This window comes from Chenopodium quinoa, unplaced genomic scaffold, assembly GCF_001683475.1.
Source record: "Chenopodium quinoa cultivar QQ74 unplaced genomic scaffold, ASM168347v1, whole genome shotgun sequence".
Classification (NCBI taxonomy): domain Eukaryota; kingdom Viridiplantae; phylum Streptophyta; class Magnoliopsida; order Caryophyllales; family Amaranthaceae; genus Chenopodium; species Chenopodium quinoa.
This window is the reverse complement of record NW_018744616.1, coordinates 2,764,316-2,790,608: the sequence shown is the minus strand read 5'-3', so window position 1 is coordinate 2,790,608 and position 26,293 is coordinate 2,764,316. Positions and strand designations below refer to the sequence as shown.

At 38.4% G+C, this 26,293-nt stretch overlaps 1 protein-coding gene across 1 annotated transcript; it reads left to right on the top strand.

Moving 5' to 3' along the window:
* Positions 1–20,568: 20,568 nt before the first annotated feature.
* LOC110700052 (protein SPA, chloroplastic-like) lies at positions 20,569–25,573 on the top strand. The gene is made up of 5 exons (XM_021877548.1): positions 20,569–20,919; positions 21,000–21,083; positions 23,300–23,351; positions 24,744–24,900; positions 25,296–25,573. Exons 1-5 carry the CDS (start codon positions 20,746–20,748, stop codon positions 25,315–25,317), a joined length of 489 nt encoding a protein of 162 aa, XP_021733240.1. The 5' UTR covers positions 20,569–20,745; the 3' UTR covers positions 25,318–25,573.
* The last annotated feature ends 720 nt before the right edge of the window (positions 25,574–26,293 follow it).

Genomic DNA, 26,293 nt, shown 5'->3' with positions numbered 1-26,293 from the left:
CATGCGGTGGAGGTCTATACTAACCAACCGATCAAACGACCACTCACAACCATGGAGTCTTCTGGACGAATGCTTAAATGGGCTATTGAAATGCAAGGATTAGAAATCACTTTCGAACCAAGGAAGGCAATAAAGGGGCAAGCATTTTCCGACTTTATTGTCGAAATGACAAGGCCGGCTGTACCGGAAAATACAGACCAGGTTCGGAAAGTGTATGTGGATGGGAGCTCCACTGTGAACGGCTGTGGTGCAGGGATTATCTTTCAATCTCCTGAGGGAGATAAGTACGAATACGCACTACGGTTCAAGTTCCAGATCTCTAACAATGAGGCCGAGTATGAGGCCCTGCTGGCCGGCATTCGGTACTGCAAGGCGGCAGGGGCAAAGAAGGTAGCCGCCTGCTCTGATTCTCAACTGGTCGTACTCTAGGTTAATGGAACGTACGAGGCCACTCATTCGGCCATGATAAAATATTTACAGGCGGTCAAGAGTGAAGTTAGGACACTTGAAGAATTCCATCTAACTCAAGTGCCCAGGTCTTCAAATAATCAGGCGGATGCTCTGTCAAAACTAGCATCATCCGCCTCTTGTGAAACGCCTCGGTCGGTCTTTTGGGAGGTCATGGAAAAAAGAAGTATAACTAATGAAGACCCCATTGGAATTCTCGACCGAAGCTCTACCTAGATGGACAGCATCCGGGCTTATCTTGCAGACGGCATGCTACCTGATTCACCCCAGGAGGCGGCTGTTCTAAAAAAGAAAGCGGCAAACTTCGAGCTGAGACAAGGGGAACTTTTCAAAGCTGGTTTCTTGGAAACCCCTATTGAAGTGTGTTACCCCAGAAAAGGGTAGAGAGGTCCTCCAAGATTTGCATGCGGGTTTCTGCGCCTCCCACATAGGCGGCAGGTCTTTAGCTGCCAAGGCCAGGCGACTCTATTCCTGGCCAACTCTGGAGTCGGACGCTATGGAAATGGTCAAAAAATGTGACAAGTGTCAAAAGTTTGGCAAGCTCATCCATCGTACGGCCACGGACCTGACGACCATCCACAGCCCAATTTCCTTTGCCAAATGGGGCATGGACATACTTGGGCCTTACACCGCGGCCCCAGGCGGCAAGCGCTACATATTGGTAGCTGTGGATTACTTTACCAAGTGGGTAGAGGCGGAGGCGGTCAAAAACATTAAGACAAAAGATGTCATTTCCTTCATCTGGAGGAATATTATCAATTTGAGACAATGGTCCTCAATTTGAGACGCCTCAACTCAAGACTTAGCTGGGAGAGCAAGGGGTCTCAAGCCTCTTTGTATCAGTCGGCCGCCCTCAAGCAAACGGCCAGGTTGAAGCCTTCAATAAGCTAATCTCAGACGGGATTAAAAAGAAAATTGAACGGGCTGGTGGCCTTTAGGCGGATGAACTACCACACGTCCTCTGGTCCATCAGAACGACTGCTAAAGGGGCGACTGGAGAAACCCCATTCCTCATGGTGTATGGTGCGGAAGCTAACCTGCCCATTGAACACTATGAGCAGACTCTTCGAGTCATGTTATATGACAAAGAAGCTAATTGGGAGGCCATGCGGCTAGCATTGGACTCACTTCCAGAGCGAAGGGGCAATGCCACCTTGCGTCATGAGATTTACCATCTGAGAATGACACGGGCTTACAACAAAAGAGTACACAAGCATCCTCTCAAAGTGGGGGACTTTGTGCTACGGAAAATAGAGGCAATCGGTAGGGCGAATGAGCAGGGAAAGTTGACCCCAAATTGGGAAGGTCCCTACCGAATATATGAGGAAGTAAGAGACGGCACCTACCGCCTGGAAGAACCAGACGGCAGGCAGCTGCCTAGAACTTGGAATGTGGACAACTTGAAAAAGTACCATTTCTAAGTACAAATGTAAATACCTCAAATTTTGTCACTTCAAACTTTGCTAATGAGAATATGCTTTCATTTTCCAACTCGTCTTTTTATTTTAAATATCCCCTATGCAAAATACAGACGGCCAATGTATTTGGGTAAAGTCTATCATTATAACAGACGCCCCAACCTTTATGAAGGAACCGACTACTCTAGAGCAGTCGTTCCTACGAAATTCTTACTGCATTATGTTAAAAACTTAACGAATATTTGCTTAAATAATTTTGAGGCCAATGGCCGGATATTAAGAAAACCGCATAAAGGCCGAATGGTCACAATCTGCTCCAATATGAGTATGATCGTCTGCTCCAACATGACTGCGACGCACATTCGGGCGAATTCGTCGAGGAGAAGCGTCTCCCATTTGGGTGGCACATTGCTCTACAAATACCTCAAGCGGCCCTACCGAATGTTAAGGCAGCATTCGCAGTCGTTTGGTTTAATCGAAAGTGAAATCCAAGAGGCCAAGAATTTTCTAACTGTTCTAGCACAGTCGGAAAAGGGGTCACTATTTCAAAAGTAGAAACTATTGAGGCATTAGGCCGGATGCGCCTGTTTTTGCTCTAAGGCAAGACAGGCGGAAAACTTTTACTGATCTACAAGTCACTTAATAAGGCCTTTGGCCAGATACGCCAATGTGCCTGCTTTTAGTTCTTGGAACAAAACAGGCGAGGGATTTCTTTTTAGAAAAATTTGCTAAGTCAAAAATATTATATTTCGCTTGAGCCAATGGCTGAATGAAAATAATATTCATTCGCTCCTGATGGTCGTCTGTCGCGTGGTTTAGGGCAATCACCATAGTGATTGATTGACTTAGAAACCATGTATACTCTCCTAAGTATCAATAATTTCTAAGCCAATCAATCCACTCAACCGAAACCACTCGACATCCGTCCAGGGGCAATAACATTTGCATGCTACACAAGTTATAATACTTAGCCAAAAAACATGCAATGAAAAAATTTAAAGAACATCAATATGAATAACTTCAGCCAATGGCCGAATGATTTTAAATTAAAAAGGCCCAATCGCCATCAGACGATTGGGTAAGATTGTTAGGTGGCAAAGCCAGAGGAATTGTCAAATCACCCGACCCCTCGGTCGGTAAAGATACATGGATACTCGGCACGCAGGCCGGAAGATGAAATTAATGGCCATTCAGCCGCATACATAACTACTAAAAAGCTTTAAGGGGCAGAGGGATTGCCAGCATTGGCAGCCGCATCATCAGTTGCCGGCTGCTCTTCATTGTCATCACCATCATCTTCCCCGTCTTCATCCCCGGAGGAGCCTTAAGAGGAGTCGACCTCTTCACCATCCGCATCCTCCTCTTCAGCCCGGCAAAGGTGTTCAGCATTGTAATCCTCGTTTGCCTAATCAAACTTGGATTTCCAGATGCCAAAATCAACACTCGGCTGTACCGCCTCCCATGTCGCTCGCATGATGGATTCGTAGTCTTCCATCATTTGTTGGACAAGGGCCTGTTTCTCCTCCTCAGCCCGGGACTCGAACTTGGCCTTCAGCTGCTGCTCCTGGTTTGCCAGGCGCCCCTCCAGGCGGCTCACCCGCTCCTTGGCCCTCTCGGCCTCATTCTTGGCCTCTTGAAGAGGCTCAAGTTTTTCCTTAAGGCCTTTAACTTCGGCCTTAAGTTCATTGACTTTGGAGCGGGCCGATTCGAGGTATTTTATACCCTGCCAAGTGGCCCAATTAGAGCATGACACATGTCACTGGAAGGGGCACCTACTTGGACCTTCCAGATGGTGACACGTGTCGAGCAGATATTGCCCCTTGGGAATGGCGGCTTTCAAGGCCCAAATCCCAAGGGGCCCTTAAAAAACGGCGTGCCCTAATCCCTAGGTCACCAGATCCTAGGGAGGGCACACTTTCCAAAAGGACCATATAAATAGGGACATCCTTACATTTATGACAAGAGAGAGAAAAATATACAGAGAAAAAGCGAGAGAATATTCACGCACTACGAGACAATGCGTCACTTACTACAGAGTTGTCATTTTCAAAGAACATACATCACTTTACCTGAGCTTGGAATCCAAGCAGATAACTTTACTTCCGCACGTTTTATTACCGAACGTTTACTAACTTAATCTTCGGAGGCGGACCACCGACCATTCGGCGGACCGTTTGCTTTGCAGGTACAATTGTCCATTGTTGAACCCAGTTTCAGTGTTGTAACTCTCCCAAGGGACAAAAACCCCCGAAACAGGTTTGATGAGAGATGAGGGATCAATCTCGTTTTCCTCATCAGAGATGGCCAAGGAGTGAGCGAGAGGCGCATTATCAATACTTGGCTTCTTACTGGCAGGGGGAAATGGTATCTTGTTATTGTCGATTAAGTCTTGGATAACTTCTTTAAGTTTCCAACAATTCTCAGTAAGATGGCCCCTGCCTTGGTGATACTTGCAATGTGCATTAAGGTTCCAGTTAGCCGTCCTCTTCTCGCCTGGTGGGTCCCTAAATGGTCCAATGGGAGTTATAAGTCCTTTTGCATTTAATCGGTCAAATGCGGTGTCATAACTTATGCCAATAGGAGTAAAGTTCCTCCTAAATGGTTTCTTTTGTCCTTGATTATTCATAGCAAGGACTTCACTTAAGTTAAAAGTGGCAACATTGTTTGAGTGGGTGGTTTTGGAAGAAAAAGGATTGTCGTTCTTCTTGCTTTCTAGCCACTGTTGGAGTTATTGTTAGAAGCTTTCAACTTAGCTAGGTCGTCTTCAATATTAATTCCAATGTCGTAGACGGACTTGAAGGTATGGAGATTATTCTGGTATTTGAGATGCTTGGAGTACTTTTCTTGAAGGTTTTTGATGAATAACCTTACGGACTCTTTTTCGCTTGGCACCTCAATCATCTTAGCTGAGGTTTCTCTCCATTTGTTAAAGAAAGAGGTGAAATCTTCATTCTCCTTCTGTTTGAGGATTTCAAGTTCCCTATAGTCGGTTTCAACTTGAATATTGCATTTGTATCTATCAATGAAAGTGTTTACTTTGGATTCCCAAGTAGAGGTTCTTTCTTTCTCGAGAGAAAAGAACCATTGTTGGCAAACGGTTTCGAGAGATAATGAGAACAGAGAGGGAAACACTTTCTTGTCGATACCCTTAATACTCATTATTGTTTCGAAGGCTCTTAAATGAAAGTAGGGTTATCAGTTGCTTTGAATTTCAGGATTTCGTTGGCATTGAACTTCTGCGGAAGAAGATCCTTGTCCACCGAGACCCCTTGTGAGCTAATCCCTTGAAATTTGTAGTCGCTAGAAAGTTTGCTCAGACTCTCTTGCATGAGGTCAATCTGTTGTTGTTTCATAGAATCATCAATCTTGAGGGTTAGAACCTTTAACGCCTCAGTCACGGTAATTAGTTGGTTCCTGAGCTCATTGACTTCTTCTTAAGTTTCCATTATTGTCTTAGCTTTCCTCCTACGAGCGATGGGTTTGTCGAAAAGTTGGACTTGGATAAAAAGGTTGTCTTTGATTAAACGCCCTTCTTTTCTTGACCACGCGCTGTAACTCAAACCATTTTTTTGTTTTAATTATTTGACTCAAATTGACCTTGACTTTACGGTTTAAAAGAGGAAAAGCAAAAAAGTAGGTGCATATTTTTGGCAAAATAAGGTATATATTTTTGGGATTTAAGTATACGGTTTAAACAAGTTAATTTATTTGGAGGATTAATATCCGACTTACCCCCTAGAAAAATGACGGAAAAAACGCGCATACAAGACTCCCTTAGACATGGTCAAAGTGTGAATTAGTGTGTGCTTTATATAGTGAGTGTAAGTGACATGCTTTGACTCTTGTGTAAGACCATGGGACTTAGTGCTTAGACTCAATTAATGACTTGACAAGGTATAGTTACCAGTAAAAATTAACCGAATCGACTGGAAAACTGCTCAATTAGACATAAAGTGATGACTCGAGCGATAAACCGAACTGTCACCAAAACGACAGGACTGAAGCCTCTCTTTGTAGTGTAGCGCCAGACAACAGGACTGTCACCAGGCGCTACACTCCACAGAGTGGCGCTACAGTTCAAATTTTGGCGCCATTGCTGGAGCGTCGATCTGAAACTGTTTTCGGTATTATTACTCTACAGGGTATGCCTAAAGTCGTACTAAGTCAACTCTGATTAAATATTAAACTTTATTTAATCAAATTAATTAATTAATTAATCAATTAGGCAAAATTCATTTAGTCATAAATCAATTTATTTAATCTTAGCACAAGTCAAACAAACGGTTAGGAAAAAACACATAGAGTATGCACAACCAATAATGCACAATAAGTCAAGTAGGCACAACATGATGCAATGAGTTTGCAACCTAACCATGGCTCTAGTTCTCTAAAGTTCGGGATATGGGTTAGTCAATAGAGGGTCCATGGTTAATTGTCCGGATGCACCGCACAGAAGCCTAATCGTGAAGGGTTGGCGCGAGTGGATGGGACACCGCAAGTAAAAACTCGCTTCCATGGTTTGGTGAATTCAACATTCTCGGATGTACCCTTTGTTGCTCAGAGCGTTCAATCAGATAGATGGAGCATGAATTCCCAAAGGGTTATGTCCATATGTAGAACACATATGGGTTTCATAAAAGTGAGAAAAACTCAATCAGGAAGTAGGATCGAGCAAACAGTGCTAAAAACTGGTCGAAATTAGAATGCATATTTTTGGATCAGTATTGGAAGAACATGGCACCAGCAACCAGAGTCCAGTGCCACTTTTTGGCTTTAGCACCTGGCGACAGAAGCTGTCACCTGGCGTTAATGTCAAAATGTTGGCGCTAATCTTTGTTCGCTGACGCTAGTTCCTACATGTCTCAGCAGCTTTCTGTGCTCGATAAAATTTTCCAGTTTCGTGCAGCATTATTTCTATCCTAGTTGTGAAAGATATTCCTCAAATTTTTTACGTATAAAAATCCTATGTTTTAACTCATTACGGATGGTCTTTCCAATGAGATATTTTTTATGCATAAGACAATAATGTTAATCAAAATTATGCACATGAAATACTTAGAACTTTTCGAGTCTCATTCACTCATTCTAAATCATTGCCGAAATAAATTTCAGGAATTAAAATAGAAATCCTCTCAAGTGGAGTCGCCAAAAAACTGTAGGGAATATTTCAAGCATTACCCCTAGCTTGAACCCCACTGTGATCATAAACTAAAGTACGGTGGCGTCCAAAGGGAAAGAAGATAGAGCAAAAGAGTCGCCAACAAGTTTTAGGAACTTGTAAACCGTTCACGAGGTGAAGGTTACACCCCTTAACGGTCCAGGAGATCGTCAACTCCAATAGGTCTGGAACCATGAGTGGTAGTTCGGGGATGAAGGTACAAATCCAACCTAAAAGAGATTGAACCTGCCCTAATAATAGGCCTCTACTTTATTCTGATCGTATTCATGTGCGTTTTCTGACTAACATGCAATCAATAGGATTAACCCTAAACCTGTTTATCTAAGTTGGTTGAATATTAATGCGCAAATAAATCTATTATTGGCGATCACTTGAATTATAATCAAATTAACCATTAACAAGATTATTAATTATCTTATTAAGCGTGATTACAAGTACTAAAATTCCCTTTAAACATGCATAAAAGGTGTGATCAAGAAATAACAATAATAATCATCAAGCAACATAATAATCATAACAATAATTATAATAATCATAATCATAAAAATAATCATGTTAATAATAATAGCAAGATCCTAGGCATGATATTAACAAGATTTATAACAAACCCTATCATGTCACTAAACTATAAAGATCAAATATATAGCCCTAACATGATACTATTAGGAAAGACAATAAAAGGCATCATAGAAACCTTAATTGACATTATATTCTTTACCCTAAACATGATACTAGGAATTTATTGGTGTCACCCTAAACATCAAATTAAGAAAAGCATCCTAACATGATACTAGAAATTTATAATAACAACCTAGACATGATTTCTATATCATAATATCAATAAATCAATTAAAGCACTTACTTGGATGCCTCGTACCTCTTTCTAATAACAAAATACACGCGTTACAAACTTCAAGGAAAATAATAAAATCAGACAATTAAATTAAATAATTGAAAGAGAGATTAGGGACCAAACCCCCTGAAATTAAAACCTTTCACGTCTAGGGCGAAGGCAACTTCGAACTTGGCTAGGTGTGTCTAGTGCTAATGAGTGAGGAATTGTGTTTGCAAAAGGGTTGGTTAGAAAGAGAGAGAGAATTAAGAAATTCTTGATGAGAGTTGATGGGAATTGATAAAAATTGATGATTCAAAATGGAGATTTTAGGAGGCTATTTATAGAGAAAATCAGCCAAAAAGATAGAAAAATAAACCAGAATTCTGACGTGAAAAAACGAAGTTAGCATCAGATGCTGACATTAGCGCCAGACGCTAAAGCTAGCGCTAGGCGCTAATGCTGGCGTTAGGCGCTAATCAGTTTTTTTACGCGTTTTCTAAATTCAGATAAATTTAACCGTACAGGAGGATAAAATCGTATTTTCCTCAAAAACACTCTTTTATTCTGATTAAAATTCTAAAAAGTCAACAAAAGTCAATTTATCAATGCTAATTGAATTAGGAATGAAAAGAACCTTCGAGAAGAATCTAAAAGACTAAAACCATTCCTAATTGCATTAGGAATGATAAATCCACATTAGGCCCTCCCTTAGATCATTGGGCCGCATATAAGGCTCAAACCGGGCCCAGTTTAGTAATTTGGCCATAACTTCCTCAATATTCATCGGAATTGGGCTTATAATATATCGTTGGAAAGCTCTTTTCAAGCCCCATCCAACTCCACTACTATTGGACCCATATCATGGAAAAACCAAATTGGATTGGCTATGTTCTTAAAATAGGTTTTCAAAAACAGAGAGAAGAAAAAAGAGATTAAAACTATCCGCAACACCAGACTTTCCACACTTTCACTTCATTCGATTATGATTCGACGTGAAAGGTACTCATCACCGGGTTTGGTTATGGGGAGGAACGAATGGGTGTCTATAGTTTCTAAAGTAGGGCGGTGTAACCACCGTGAAGGAATTACCTCGCGCCCGACTAGGTGTTCTAGCCGTTCCTTTTGCTCCTGGCTAGCAATACGGATCTTTGGCCAGTAGGGGAGTTGTAAATCCGGGTCGTACTCCTCCCTCGAGCTAGAACTCCTTCCGAAAATCGATCGCGCCCTCTTTGAAGCCATAATGTAAAATGGGTATGAAAAATAATTTGAATGGAATTTGAAAATTTATGTATAGGATTGTAGAGGATGAAGAGAGGATTAAGAATATGTAAAAAAAAATTTGGATTTGGGTGAGAAATGAATAGAGAATCTTAGAGAGAAGGTAGAGGTTTTAAGGTTTTAGAGAGAGAAAGTTATGGAGGAAAAGAGAAATGAAGGAAGAAAGAAGAAGGAAGAAGAAGAAAAAGGCTGACGGGTGGCTCGTGCCCGGTCGGGAGGCCTATTGCCCGATCGGGCGATCTGGATTATTTTTTTTAAATTGATGTTCTCGCGCCCAGTCGGGCGGCCGATCGGGTCATCTATGCCCGAATTTTTCTTCAACTTTCGCGCCCGGTCGGACGATCTAATATGTCCGTATACGTCAAATCTCGCGCCCGGTTTGGCGAAATTTAAACTTTTTTAGCCCTTAATCTCGCACCCGATCGGGCGAGCTTCGCTCGATCGAGCCCGAGGCTAATTGAAGATTTGTCTATTTTCTTCTTTTCTTCAATTTTTGGCGAAGATTTCTTCTAACCTTTACAAACACTCATAAAACTTCATCAAAATCGCTCCTCTCTCCTCTCATAAGAAAAAAAAAGAAAAACTAGTCTAAAAAGCATGAAATACGGGTTGCCTCCCGCAAAGCGCTGGTTTATCTAGGTCCCGCACGACCTTCTTATCAAGTACAAGAACTAGGACCCTTGACCCAACGCTTGGTCGGGTGGTTTCTCACTCGGTCGAGCGATGTTTAGGCCACGACGTGACTTCCTGACGTAACCCGTGGGGCGCCAGTTCACTTTATCTGGTGGATCCTCCTCGACTTGGATTGGGGGCTCTTTAATGTTACGCACCAGAGATCCCTCTTTGATCGAGGGTCTCTTCAAATTGTCATTGTATTTAGCACTTGCAACTCAATCTGGCGGAACACTCACCGTAGGCTCAATTTCCACAACTTGCTCGGTTGATTCCACCTTTTCATCCTTAAAGCCAAGACCGACAGTGTAGAGGGCTCTTTCTATTGCATCAAATTCCTTCTGCCATTTTTTCTATCTCATCTGTAAAGGATGCAACACAAGATACCGCCTCCAAGGGATCTTTTACAAGAGCTTGGGGCTTGTTAGAATAATTATGAACCACGTTAACACTAAAGCACTTCTCCTCTGTCATGGGGCATTTAGGGGTATTATTAAGATTAAAAATAATTTTATCGTCCCCTACTGATAGTGTTAATTTGCCACTTCTCACATCTATAATTGCTCCTATAGTGTTAAGGAATGGTCTACCCAAAATGATTGGAGTTTGCATATCCTCAGCCATATCAAGAACAACAAAATCAACAGGTATATAAAATTTACCTACTCTAACATGAACATCCTCTAAAACACCTAAGGGGTATTTGAAAGAACGGTCAGCCATTTGTAGAGTAATATTAGTAGCTTTTAGTTTACCCATATTTAACTTGGAACACACGGATAATGGAATAACACTAACGCTAGCACCCAAATCACACAATGCATTATCAATCATCAGATTGCCAATGTGACAAGGGATAGAAAAACTACCCGGATCTTTTAATTTAGGTGGAGATTTATTTTGAAGAACGGCACTACACTCTGCAGTGAAAGCTACTGTCTCTACCTCACTTATAGACCTTTTTCTTGTCAATATTTCCTTCATAAATTTTTCATACGCAGGAATTTGTGTGATTAATTCAGTGAAGGGAACCATTACCTTCAAATCTTTTACCATCTCCAAAAACTTACCAAACTGCTTATCCAAATTTGTTTTCAAGTGACAATTGGGGAATGGAAGTTTGATAACTGGATTTGGAGAATTATTGCTCTTATCTAGAGTGGCCACCTTCCCTGGAGTCGTACCCTGCAATGTAGAATTAGATATATTAGTACTACTCTTTAGCCCTGCGGGGCTATTAGCTACATTGTCTGGTTTAACCGAATCAAGATTAGCATTATTTATGAAAACATGTTCATCATGTCTGGGCATAGGGGGCCCTTCATAGTTTGAACCACTCCTTAGAGTAATTGCATAGGCTTGATCTGTAGGCCTGGTCGGCTGTGATGACAGAGCTCCCTGTTGGCGGGCTTGTAGAGCAGCGGAAAGTTACGCAATTTGATTATCTACAATTTTATTGTGTGCTAATTTGGGCATCTCTACTCTCCATGTGCTTCTGCATGTTAACCAGCATCGCTCTAATTTCTACCAAAGAAGGGTCGGAAGATGAGGAGGGTTGTTGTGGTTGGTTTTTCTGGCCAGCATTGGGTGGTAATATTTTTGCTCTTGTTGTTGTGGCGCCTGTGGTTCTTGTGGTGGTGGATTTTGACATTAGTACTCCGGTAGGAAAGGTACGGATGATTCCAGTACCCAGGATTGTAGGTGTTGGAGTATGGGTTATTCTGCTTATAAGCTTGAAAGGCATTAACTTGCTCCACGGAACTCCTGCAATCTTGTTCCCAATGACCTAAAATTCCACAATTTTCATAGAAATCCTCATTAGCATTATTATTAATTGCAGAAACATTAGCTATATTAGCAGTACTAAGAGTATCTAATTTCTGGCAGATAGAGGTTAATTAAGCTTGCAAAAAGGATACTGAGTCAGCACTATGCTTCCCCTTGTTAGAAAAGCCTCTAGGATTCCCATATTGGGAATTATGTATCGCCATATCTTCAATAACTTGACCTGCATCATCAACATTAAGGTTCATAAACCTCCCACTAGCTGCAGAATCTAAGATTATTCTAGATGAATTTCCAATGCCATTGTAAAAGGCTTGGATTAACTGCCATTGTGCCAAATTATGGTGGGGGCATTCTCTTTGTAGGTCCTTGAGCCTCTCCCAAGCCTCATCTAAAGTTTCATCGGCTTCTTAGGCAAAGTTCTGAATTGCACTCTGTAGTACGGCTGTTCTCTCTGCATGATAATACTTGTTATAAAAATTCAAAACAAGAGTTTCCCAGTCAGTTATACCAAGTGCAGTTCTATTTAAACCATTAAACCATAATTTGACTTTTCCAGTTAAAGTAAAAGGAAAGAGAATCTCCCTGATTTGGTCTTGTGTGACCCCAGCTTGCCTGATGGTATTATAGTACTGACAATAGTCTGCAACATGAAAATTTGGGTCTTCACCCTTAGCTCCACTAAATTTCTTCCTTTCTATCATCGTTATAAATTGGGGTTTAATCTCAAACTGTACCCCATCAAGAGCCGGAGTGGGAGTAAGGTGTGGAAAATCTATAAGCTTTGGTTGTGAGTAATCACTAAGCTTCTTTGGAGCCGTCATCTCTGATTCTAGATCTGATGATACCTCTGAATCGCTAGAATCAGTTGGAGGATCTCGGTGATTATTATCATCACCAGGATCCGGCAGAATTTGCTTGTAGAAATTCTTCAGCCAATGGAAGGATCGTTCGATCTCAGGATCGAATGGGATGTACCCTGATCTGGAGCACCTGGGCATAAACAAAAAAAAAAAACTAAAAGCAAATATGAGACCTGCCTCAAAGAACTAACGTTCTCTGAGACAAAAAAGGAAATAACCTAGACTACAAAAATAATCAGATATAAAAATAAAATCGTTTCTCCGGCAACGACGCCAAATTTTGACAGGCTAAAATCATATCACCTAATCAAAAGTAATTCCTAAAACCACTAAATAATAATAGATAGGGAAGTAGGGTCGAATCCACAAGGAAACAAGTCTTTTTATTCTTAATTAACTAATATAATCTAGATTATGAAGTAACCAAAATATTATAAACAAAAGGAACTAAACCACGAAGATTAAGAATAAGGAGAAAACAATGAATTAAAAGGCCTAGGGCATAGGTTCACCAATAAATAATATTCCAGGGTAAAACATAATAATCAATTATCAATGCATAAATTAATCAGATTATAAAGGGCTTTCGCTACATATTACAATCACACAATTAATTTACCGGTATTAAATCTCATCTCTCGAATCTCGACTTAACCATTTATAAATTAACCTGCCTACTGAAACTAAACCTAAACATCAATTCTCATCTTTCGAATCTCGAATCAATATTGTCAAACTCATGCATAAAGATCTGCGCAAATCTAGCCACAGAGCATTAAATCAATCAATAGGAAATTAATCTAGCATTGACAATTAACAAAAATAAATTAACCCTTCATATTATTTATGGATCCCCATAAATCCTAGAAATAAAACTACTCGCACATAATTAAATCTAAACAAATCAAAGTAATGAAACAAGACATGATCAAAGGAAGAAAATAAATAACTAAGATTAAGGGAAGAGAAATTGTTACCAAAAAAATCTGGAATTAAGAATAGAGTTAAGAACAAAGTATATGAGAGAGAAACTAATCTAAAAGCTAAGTAGAGAGAGAAAATCTAAGAAAGAATTAAGAAAGAGTAAAAAAGATGCTAAACTCGCTTAACGGAAAAGTATTTATACTAAGCGAGAATCCTAAACTAAAACAAACTTAAACGACGCTAATCGTCTCCTAATAATAACACGCGCCCGATCAGGCGTGCCTTTTTCCTCTCAAGTATGAATCTCGTGCCCGGCCGGGCGCGCCTCCGGGCGCCAGCCTCTTTGGCCGGGCGACACTCTTGGGCCACTATTTGTACTTTGATTGGGCTCCAATTCTTCGGGCCAATCTGGATTTCCTCTTAGGGTCTTAAATACTTTATCCAAATGCCCCGATATCACATATACCGAGCCCTTAATCACCGGTTCGATGGCTCTAACCGGCCCTGGGCTATAGAGAATGGTAGTGCTTCTCCAATGCTCATAGTTGCTCCATAATATCTCAGGAAAATGCTCCAAAAGTGCAAATCCCTACAAAAGTCAACCAAATCTACGAAAACACTAGAAAACACCAATTAGTAATAAAAGTGGCTCTAAAGAGCCAAAAACACTACTAATTATGACCAAGGGACGGGGGTAAAATACTATATAAAATAGACATATCAATAATCTATTGATTGAGTTGTATGTTGCATGCTTGTAATTAGGTGCAACAAGGTACTTAAGTTGTGTGATGTTAGGATGTAAACATGTTAGTGTGTTTCTTTACGCTTATGTAGTCAACATTATTAATTGTGTGTTTGTATGTTTGTTTGGTCTTGTCTTTATCTTGGCCCTACGATGACACATTTCTAATGGCGAGTACTGGGAACAAAGTGAACATATTCTTTTTAGGTGATATAGCATATTCATGATGGGCTGAGTGAAAAGCAAATCTTATTTAATTAATTTCTATAAGAATATGATATGTTTTATTTGCTTTATTATTATATATTTTCTTGTGTGCCTACCCAATGATTTTTAAATTCCCTTCAAAAAAAATAAAAACCAATGATTTTTAAATATTTGGTTTTGGGTTTTGAAAAGGATATGCAATGGTTCCAAGTTGTAGGTTGACTTTGTTTGAATTTACTTTCTTTTGGTTTGACTTTTTAAAGTTGGTTTGTTTTGAATAGTTTTGAAATAAGTCTCCCGATGTTTGTCTTTGATATTTGCCTTAACCGTTATTACGGTGGTGGTTATATCTTAGAATGTCCCATTTCATATTTTTAAAATGGAAAAATTTTGTTTGCAAGATTTTGTTTATCACTTGTTGATAGCTCAACATATCAAACAAACAAACTTCTTGTTTATTTTTATGGAAAAATAACATTTACTAGGGTTTTTCTCCCATTGAAATGATTTAAGGTTATACATGATTCTCATTAAATAGGTCACAAGTTGTAAACCATTCGCGTATAACAAATATGAGACATATTTGATTCAACAAAATTTAAGCGACTTAGTTTTGAGTTGAATAAATTCAAGTCGAGGTAGTTTATTTTAATTTCTAATTGACGGGTTCTTACCAATTTCGCTTTCACTAGATTGGTTTTTGTAGCAAATAGTTTCATAGTTTGAGGGTTTTTTTTTCTTGACACCGGAAAAAGCATTATATTAATCACAAAACAAATTACACACTAAAACATCAGGAGTACGATCATACAATCTCTTTCTATTAGGAAACCATATATTTTCGGAAGAGCAAGACACTCTTCTTTTATAGCCACTCATCTTGCAAACACAAGGAGTTAGTAATATCAGAGGAAGTTTTACCTCTGTGACCAACACTTTTCCTTATAGCTCTAGAACGACCGATGGTGCAAAGGATCTTCAACATTTGAGAGGAACGCATTTTGGGGTTTGTAGTAGACTTCAACTGGGAAATGAAAAGAGCATCTGGAAGGGGCATCAACGTACTTTCACATAATGACGCATGAGTGACTATACCTATGGTCAGATCTTCTTGCGTCAAGATTGGAGTTGTTTCACACCTATCATGCCCTTCAAAAGGGGGTGACTAATTTCCATTGGTGTAGAAACTTCTAGAGTTTCAACACAATTTATCCTTTTTGGAGGATCAAGTACTCGGATGTTAATAAAATTCTTCCTGGAAGAATAGTAGAAGAGTAGTGTTTGTCCCTTGGAAATCTCCCCATACATTGTCGAGGTGAGATGCAGATTAGAATCAATTTGTTTTCGGTTTGAAAACTGATAACTTGACCCAGTAAGATTTGGTTTTTTTTTTCTTCTGAAGATGAATTCCGACCAGAATTGTTGTCAATAATGTTGGGCCTTTTGTCTTGATTGAAATGGTTGACCTTACCCTCCAAATCCAAAGATTTGCCAACAACATTCTTTTCCACTTTGGTGTCATCTTTCACACCAATACATCTACTAACACACTCATTATCAAGACCATCTCCTTCTTTTCTTTTTTCTTTCCTAACTTTCTTTCTTATTCATCTTCTTCCTTCCCAAACTGAACAAAGTCTCTAAACCTCTCATCCTCTGTTGTAACCACAAGTGCATCATCAACAAAGTCATGAGACCAATCCAATCTAGAGGTCACCTCCTTAAGTTTTTATTGAAACTCTTTGTTGTTGGGATCAATCTTAATTTCTTGTGCAAGATCCATGAAAGCTAAGTCGGGTTTGTTTAGCTCTAAATTAAAACTGCTGCCGCTCTTCTAAAGTAAGCTTTCACATTTGAGATATTATAACACAACACCGCCGAATCCACCTTGTCAAAGTTTCTTTCTTTGACATAACATGTACCTAAGTTCAAATTAAGAGACACATCAAGGTTTGAAAAAACTAATGTATCCTTATCATTACAAACCAGAACAAAAGACAAGAACTTAAGTGCAAAAGAGTATTTTGCAATGGCTAAAACCATATTACTCTACTTGTACAGCTGGTTATCCTCATCTTTTAAACTACTAACAAATTTTAGAATACCAAAAGGATTCTCCAAGTCCCCAACTATTTTCTCAAACTTACGAGAAGGTTTGAGGTAAAAACTAATAGTTTTATATTACTCCTATTAATATTTAATATTTACCTTCAATATGCTACAAGAAATTTTATATTTGAACTATTTATTCTATTACTTGTATTCTTTTTTTATTTTTTTTATTTTTTTATAGATATTACTCGTATTCACAATAGGCATTAGAGTTAGTCTTAAGTACTCTTGGAGTATGGTACTCCTTGGGTACCATACTATCAAGCTATACACGTTATTCTGTTAAAGCCATGAGTTATTTTGGATTGAACCTTATATTATTTTGCTAAACTATAATGTTATTTGCTTAAATATTGTGTTAGTATTTATTATATTAGCCTTTTTTTTTTTTGTTAAAATATTGAATTGTGTTATTTTGGTTTAAATCATATGACGATCTTTTTAAGTATGAGGTTATTTTGCTTAAACTTGGTGTTATTTTTTTTAGTATAACTTATTTTTTATATTAATTAAACATTGTATTATTATTATTATTTCTTTTTTGCCAAAAATTTGTGTTATTTTATTTAAACTTATTTTAGAGGAAGTAGCTAAATAAAAATAGAGAATAAAATCGAAAGAGATGATTATGGCCCGGTGAACATAGCATATAGTATCAAGAAATTGCGTAGGCGTTAAACACAGACACATACAGGGGTGAGAATCGATCCCAAAATCTCCGGGAATCGGGAGGAATGCTCTAACCACTTGAGCTATCCCTCACTCTCAATTTTTTTTTTTAATAATGTAATACGAGTACAAATTATAATCTAAAAACTTATGGATAATGTAACATTAAAATTTCTTAAAGTACTATAGTAGGCTCTTTCTTTCAAAGAAAAAGAGTGGACGTTTTTCCAAAGTGAGCCAATTTTGGCAAATATTAACCAAAATGGTTGCGTGGCAAAAGTATTTACCAAACTAAGCTTCCAGGCTAAAACGCTGTCTCGGTCAGCGTTTTATGCCTGGGTTTTTTTTTAAAAAAAATCAACCTAAAAACGCTGTCTGGGACAGCGTGTTGTTGACCTTTTTTTTTTAAATTTTTGTAATTGCCTTTTATTTATAAAAATGTTTTTAAAAAACAAAAACAGTTATACCAAAGACGTTGTCCCAGACAGCGCTTTATGTACAAACTTCCTTGTACCTAAAACGCTGTCTCAGACAGCGTCTTATTTTTAACCTAAAGACAGCGTTTCTCTGCTGGTGTGCAAAACTGCAGCAGAATCAGCCTTTTGCCACTGATCTGCCACTTTCTTCTGCCCCCACCCACCACCCCCTGCCATGATTCTTGCCACCACAATCCACCAACAACCCCCACCATCGACCACCATCTGCCACCACTTTTGACCTCCAACAACACTTCAACCAGCTCCACCACCAACCCCAACCATTCAACAACCGTCGATAACCACCCACCACAACCAACAACACTAAAACCACCATGAACAACCACATTAACCACCACGGGCCATCCTTTCTTCCCCATTTTCGACTATGGATTCCAAATGTCTGTTGTTTAATGTACATTAGCCCTGAAGGATCTATTTTGACTGACATAAATCCGATTTGGATAAATAAGCAAACAAAACTTCAAAACACAAACAGATTCATTCAACCAGCATGTCTTATATTGATAATGCAATCGTTATATACAACATTCCAGGAAAAAGGACAAAACAATGATACAATACGTTCACTACTCATCAATTTGGTGTAACCCTTCCCTAGCCTCACTGTCGTCCCTTCGTCTTGGACGACGCCGAGTGTAATGGTGAATGGGTTCCAGCGCGGGGGGGGGGGGGGACTGAGCTGGCTGGATGATGCGTCCTCCTGGGTTATGAAGGGTGCAGAACTGTGGAAGATGTACTCCTCTGCCTCTGTGTGCGACGTAGGATCACCTCCACTGCTACTCTGGCCGGGGTCGAACCGCGAATGGATGGAGTGACCATCATCACCGTCCCGCTGTTGGATGAGATGACCGTGACCATGTCTGCGTAAGGAAGTCGCGGACATATCTCGCATCCGCTGGACCTGGGCTCTGGTGGGTCCGTCTGTAAGGGCGAGGGACAATGCATCATACATCGCCACCATATCCGCCGCCTGTAGTAATCATCGATCAGCCAAGTACATGATATTTAAAAAAGTTAAAAAATGAGGATGATAAGTATAGTAAAAGAAACTCACATATCCGCTAATGACGTCATGTGCCGGGTGGTAATGGGTGGACGGTGGTGTGTAGCTGGGGTTGATGAAACGGCGTGTGATAAGCCTGTGTAGGTTCATCATCCCTCTCTCCGTTCTCGTCCTCATCATCCATTTCCGCATACACATCATACACCGACAATTCATTATTCACAACATCATCAAAATGATTTGGCTCTTCTCAAAACGGTGAACCATCATCACCTTGCATAGGAGAGTAGCTATGCAATTGCATCGGCGAAGATGCCACGGTGTTCGATGACGACGGAGCAGGCTGGCCGAACACTGTCACGCGTCCCCCCGCATGTACTGGTGAAGCTATATGAGAACTAAAAGGCAAGTGAAATTGGTCGTCCTGCATCATTCGAGTGAAAGAACCCATCCCATATGCATTCGATGGAATGTGGTTTGCGGGCTCTTGGAAGGACGCGGTGTTGTAATCAGAGACATATGTAGCTTGCTGTTCTGCCCGAGTACTTTGTTGGGTACATATAGGCACTGTTTCTACATATATCTCATTGGGAAAACCCTTCATTCCTACCATGCTCCTCAAACCTTTCAAATGTCTGTTCGTAGAGACAGGTAACACTTGCACCCCATGACCAGTATCACACCTCATTTTAAGGTTCAGTTCAACAGTCATAGGGTTTGAACCAATACAACTGTGAACCTCATTCATCAGATCAGTCACAGTCATGTTCGGTTCAAGTGTTATAAGGTCCATATTCCCTCCACTGTACTCCACATTTGATCCATTACACAAAATTTCACCTCCCCATCGACATAACAACGCTACATTTTGTCCAGCCATATTCTACATAACAACCAAAACACATTTTACGTAAAGCCGTTAAATCATCCCTAAATCACCACAATCAAACAAAATTTTTTTACATACTATACAAATTAACTACTAAGAACCCCTAAATCACCATTATTACACAACAATGTAGGTAATTACAATTGTTCAAAACCTAATAATTATCAACCATTGTCAACAATTTTCAACAAAACCAACAACAACAATTCAACATTATCCAAACTATTATCAACACTAACAATATCAACACTACCATTATCAACACTAACAATTCAACAATTACCAACACTAATAATTCAACAATACCAACACTAACAATTTAACATTTTTAACACTAACAACTCAACCTCATCAACATTTTAACCCAATTCCAAAAAAATTAGAAATCACCAACATAAACCCTAGAATTTAAAACACAAAGAAAGTTGAATGAATACCTATTTTAGGGTGAGGGGAGTGTATAGTGGGCTACACGGAGGGCGACGGTGGAGGTGACGGCGGGCGACGGTGGAGGTGGCGGCGCCGGCGGCGGTCTATACGGAGGAGCACAAGTATGAGAGAAAGGGGGATTAAGTTAGAGTTTGGGAAAGAAGGGGTTTGAGAATGAAGGAGGAGGAAATGAAAGGATGAAATACGCTGTTGCAGGAAAAAAAAAACGACAGAAACGCTGTCTCAGACAACGTTTCATTAATAACCTTAAACGCTGTCTGAGACAGCGTTTATAGTTCCAGAGTTAAACGCTGTCTGGGACAGCGTCTTTGGTATAACTGTTTTTGTTTTTTAAAAACATTTTTATAAATAAAAGACAATTACAAAATTTTTTTTAAAAAAAGGTCAACAACAAAGATGCTGTCCCAAACAACGTTTTTAGGTTGATTTTATTTTAAAAAAAACCCAGGCATAAAACGCGGACCGAGACAGCGTTTTAGCCTGAAAGCTTAGTTTGGTAAATACTTTTGCCACGCAACCATTTTGGTTAATATTTGCCAAAATTGGCTCACTTTGGAAAAACGTCCAAAAAAGTACTATAGTAGGCAATCTAGTATTGACCCCACCTGTGATGGTTACAATGAACTACCACCACCAAAAAAAAAAAAGAAAAAACCCCCACAAAATGTAGTAATTTCGATCTATTCCCTCATCTTTGGCCTATGGCTAAGAACGAAGAACCAAACTAAGCTGCAAAATTGGTGAAGAAATGGTAACTGCTACAGCAACTTCAATTCCTGTGCTTCAATCTCCTTTTATCTGTTCATCTCACAAATTATCTTCTTTTAATTCTTCTTCTTTGTTAACCTTTAATTCACCCAAAAATCGATGCTCTCGCACTTCATATCCATGCATTCGAGCTGCCGATCTTGATCAAAATACAGTATGTAATAAATTAATCAATCATCTGTTTTACTATTGTTACTTGTGTTTGTTTTATAATGATAGCATTAAATTTTGCAGATAATTGCAATTTCAGTGGGAGTTGTGAGTGTTGGTATTGGGATTGGTATTCCTGTCTTTTATGAAACACAAATTGACAATGCTGTAAGTTTCTTCTTCTTTTTATTTTATTTATTTTTTATTTTTTTTATTTTTCTTTTATGGGTTTTTATTTTTGGATAATGATAATATTATTAGTACTATTATTTATAAGCAATCATAGAAGTGGCTGCTTGTTCAACTCTCGTTCTTGGGACTTTGTGGATTATGCACCAGTTCAACTCTTTAGCCAAGTTTCTGATTTCTGCTCTGGTCAAGAGCAAGCTTTTTGTCTTTGTTGTTTCTGTCTTGAAAGAGCATACCTAAGTTATTAGGTTGTTACTTGGACTCGGGTACCCATGTCCGACATGAGTACATTGTCATGTCCAACCGTCCTACTCGGCTATTTTGTGAAAAAATTCCTTGATTTTGAACTAAAAGTGAAGTGTGTGGGTGTCATAACCATGTCTGTCGAGGGTCCGACACAGGTATGTGAGATGAAAAAATGAAGAGTCCGAGTAACATAGTACTTAATAGCATCTGTTAGGATGACCACGTTCTGTATTTCCAATCTTACACATACTCAGATAGCTTCTAAGCATGCTCTTGCCTCTGCTTGTAAGGCTGAATTTGCCGTCCCGTAATTGCAGCCCTGCACCTTATTCTGCTGTAGTCTCTAGGTGCCAGCCAAACCCCATTCTCTTTGGTTTCTTTTCCCAGGTCCCATCAATTTGGATTTTTAGTCTTTCCTTACTCTCTCGAGGCTTGCAATCATAAACCCAGGAGAGTGTTGGGTATCAGAATTGATATAGGTTTGATGTTCTTGTAGCAGAGGGTTAATCAAAGCTATAATCTGGTCACAAGTATTATTTCTTCCTTTGAAGACGTCATTTCTTGGTATCCAAATTGGCCACATTGTTGAAATGAAGAGTGGCACCTGTTCTCCATCACGCCCATCCTGGCTATAGAAGAGCCGGATAAAGTTATGAATCCATTTTTGAATGCAAACTCACTGTTCTCATTAGATCGAATCCCCAAGGTGCCTCCTTGCCAAACTCTCATAGCTGTAAAGCAGAAACATAAGAGATGGTTAAGATCTTTTTCCCCACCCTCACATAAGTCACAATTAAACCCAATATTTATCCCTCTTTTACCAAGAAAGTCCTTAACCGCTAAACCATTATAAAAAAAATTCCAAATGAAAATCTTCCATTTTGGGAGGAGCTTTTGCTTCCACAGGAATTTTAGGAATTCCCCTTCCTCTTTAGAAATTCTACCATTAGTAATAGTAGAATCCATGAGGTAGGCATATCCTGATTTTGTGGAGAATTCTCCTGATTTAGTATGATTCCAAATGATGGAGTCCACTCCTCCCTGGATTTGGAGCTCTATCGAGCCTATCTCATTTGCATCTTCAAAAGTAAGTGCTTCTCTTAACTTACTAGCATTCCAGCTACAGTGCTACACACATTATTGTTAATAAATCGACTTACCTTCCAGGTTGTCGCTTGTCTCATTCTCGAGGTTGTATTATCTAGCACATGCCTGTGAAACTTCGTATTATTTGCCGTCATTAATCTTTTTAATTTGTGTATATTTGGACTTCCATTGTTTATTTTAATTTATGTTTGTAAATTCAAATTATAACAATTTTTGCTCATAAATTCAAATTATATAAATTCTTGCTAAAACTTCCAATTTTATTGCACTTTTAGCATTCTAGGAAAAAAAAAATTATGTCCAAGCTAAGATAGTGATGTAAATGGGATTCGATCCAAGGTCTTGAATATCACCCCTAAGGACTAAGACTTTAACTAATACATCCGAATACAACATAAATGTTAATTTGGGAATTTATATGAGCATGATTACTTATGAGACGAAAATATCTCATCCATCCTTTTTCTACCACTTTCTCACTTGTCCATATAATCTATATCATGACGAATTTATTTGCATTAAACATCACCCAAATTCATGAACAATAAAAAAACAATCGAGTAATGATAAATTATATCCCATGAGATAAAATTATACCATGCTGAGATGCCATGATATGAAATTTTTTCCTAAGTTGATGTCATGGCATAAAACAAAGTCATGGGTACTGATGCTCTTAGGATAACAACATGAGGTTCTACTAATTTACTGTGATTTGTGATTATTAACATGATCTCATTTAATTAATTTTCTTCATCTTTGGATGCACAAAATAGAAATGTGGCATGTTTTATTTGGCACTATAGAGGTTATTTGAGATTGAATGTTCTCTCTTCTTGTAGGCAAAGCGAGAGAATACACAACCTTGCTTTCCATGCACTGGCTCTGGAGCTCGTAAGTCTCTGCACCCATCTATATCATTTTTAGATATGCTGCACATAATGGATATGGCCCTTATTTTATACTTGCTCCATTATAATAGTACTCTGTTATTGACAAGTCATTTCATATTACTGCCTATTACACTGGAGGAAAAGTCTAACAAAACATGCTCCATGTCCATCTCAAATTTTGTCGTCGAATAACTAGTACTAGTGTATGACACCTTATGGCTCGTTGTACTTCTGCCATTTCATACAGCCTTGCATAAATATAAGATGTTGTAACATTCGTACAATAAGGTTCACAGTTGCACACAATTATTAGTGCTCTATTATACAATTATTAGTGGTCTATACGAAGTATTGTTTAGTGATAATATAGCTAATGTGTTGATCAAGAATTGTTTGTGCCTGTGTGGTATTAAGACTAGTCTACTATGGACAGTACACTTTGGCCTGAATATTTTCCTAGCTAACTTCATGATGAATGAATGTGAATAAAAGTCGCACAATCTCATTTGCATGATGAATGAGCTTCATGATTTACGGTTACTAGTTACAAATCTTTCAGAGATTAGCCAAGCAACTTTTGGCATGGTGCATTCTACATGGCTTGTCCTGCCATGCTCTTAAAGTTTTCTAATTAGTAAGAAAATCATGAAATATATGTTGGCAGTAAGTTAATATTATTCTTTTGAAAACTTATTATCCATTTACATTGGAATTCCAGCTATCTTGTGCCTTTTGAGATCATATATATTCACCAGTGAAATTTTGGTTCTATCATGTTCATGGAGTATTAAGCAATCTTCTTCATCATAAAATCCTCGCTTTCTGTTTGTTGTATAGGTTATAATGTTAACATGTACCTCTTCCACAAGAAGTAGTCATGATTTCGAAAATACAAATAAAATATGCTTAGATTTTTAAGCATACCCACTTTTATGTAGAAGGATGTAAAGAAGATAGAATGCAGACTACTGTTATACATCATACAATTGTTGTGAAAACATGGCATAAACCTTAATTATGGAGAATTGGGACAATACGATCTTTATCCCAGACAAACATAGGGAGTGGGTTACAAAATTGATTTTCCAAGATGCTAAGTAAATGTGTAAGAAGGATATATGCTGATGAAAATAAAGTTATTAAAGCCATATCGCTCAAGAAAGCCATTCACGTGTTCCAAATTCTTAGAAATTCTTGTCTTTCAATATCCAACAGTTTAAGTTGTTTAATGCATTGACTACATCTCTTAATCAACTTCTAGCATAAGGCACAAGGTGTGTGGATTAAACCATGTGCTTTTACATATCATTGCAACAATTTTCACATTCGAAACCATATCACACATGAAGTATGTAGCTTGTTCAACCTAAGGATTTTTTTTTTCATTCCTTAGAGAAATGTAGGTTCTGTATGGGAACAGGCAATGTGACGGTAGAACTTGGTGGGGATGAGAAGGAAGTGTCTAAATGTATCAACTGTGATGGCCTTGGTTCTTTAACATGCACTACATGTCAAGGCTCAGGTATTCAACCTAGGTATCTTGATCGAAGGTATGTGCTCTACATCTTTCCTCTTGAATAAAAGAGACAAACGAGGCTCCTATAACATATTAGTTTGTGATAAAATACGATAAATTACGATAAATTTTAATAATTTCAAATAAAGGCGACCAAATACAAATGACAACTAATTAGTTTCTATTAGTTTATAAAGTTCTGTTCAAATGAAAATTAAGTTTTAGCAGCAATTGAAACTAAAAGTGCTACTGAAATTTAATCTTAAATTACGGAGGCACTGTATTTCAGTTTTTATTATAAGCATGAATTGGATCACTATATTATCATGCATATATCACTACCAATATTTCACACAGCATTCCCTGCTTCAAGATAGTCTATTGGAATTAAATGTGAACAATCTGCTGTTTTTTTTTCTTGATAATCAGGGAATTTAAAGATGATGACTAAGGCCAACAACATACACCTTTGCGTTGCGGATACTTATTCAACAGAAGGATTGAGTTAAGCTTTTCTTGTCAAATACCATAGTGTTTATTTTTTGTAATATGCTATACCACATACAAATTGAGTTTCTAACAGCATTCCTGGAAATATTTCTCAATATTCGCATTCGATGATGTAGATTTATTGATCAATGAACCATCGATCAATTTCTTTGTAAATCTATAAATTTTCATATATAATGTTGTAAGTTCCTGCCTCATTGGGTACACCATTAATTGATGTAGATCATAATGGTATGTTATAGCACCCCCAAAAAATTTTAAAAAAAAAAAAATTTAAAAAAAGACACTACTGCTGATATCCTTTTATGAATCAGAGTACATGATTTATCAGAAATGGATTATTCTTTCATCTTGCGGGATAGCAAAATTCATCAGAAAACAGCTTTTTTCTACAACAATTTCATATTTTCATTGATTATCATGTTTAAGCTCAGTAGTCTGGCCATGATTACACATGAAATTTTCGAATTTAGAAACTAACAAGATTGACACATTTGACAGGTTTGGTTACAATCAAAATTTTCCAAGCTAATATAATATAACCACATATAGTGTGTTGGCCTGGAGAATTGTGAAATGAACTATTAGAATGGTTAAGGAAATGAAGTGAACATGAGGTGCTAGCTATGTGTTAGAATCCAACTCAGTTATTATGTTTTAATTGCCTCTATTGCTTTTCTAGACTTATTTTTAAGTTTTCTAGGCTTTAGATACAATTATTGTGTTGCTATCAATTTAGTGTTCATTAGAGATTCTATGTACTTTCAAATTAAAGTTCTTTAAAGGCAAGTGTTTGAATGAAATTCAAAGACATTCTACCTGGTGTTGCTTTAATTTGCTTTTATGCTTGTGTTGTTGGCCGACCTTTATAAATATTGTGTCTGATTGCCATAATAACCTCCTCCCAACTCATTTGA

What these genes read in the sequence shown, in the direction of transcription:
- LOC110700052 (XM_021877548.1), top strand. Translation starts at nt 20,746, where the DNA reads ATGGTAACTGCTACAGCAACTTCAATTCCTGTGCTTCAATCTCCTTTT. An exon ending in CCGATCTTGATCAAAATACA is followed by an intron (nt 20,920 to 20,999) that starts GTATGTAATAAA and finishes TAAATTTTGCAG; the next exon opens with ATAATTGCAATTTCAGTGGG. An exon ending in CCTAGGTATCTTGATCGAAG is followed by an intron (nt 24,901 to 25,295) that starts GTATGTGCTCTA and finishes CTTGATAATCAG; the next exon opens with GGAATTTAAAGATGATGACT.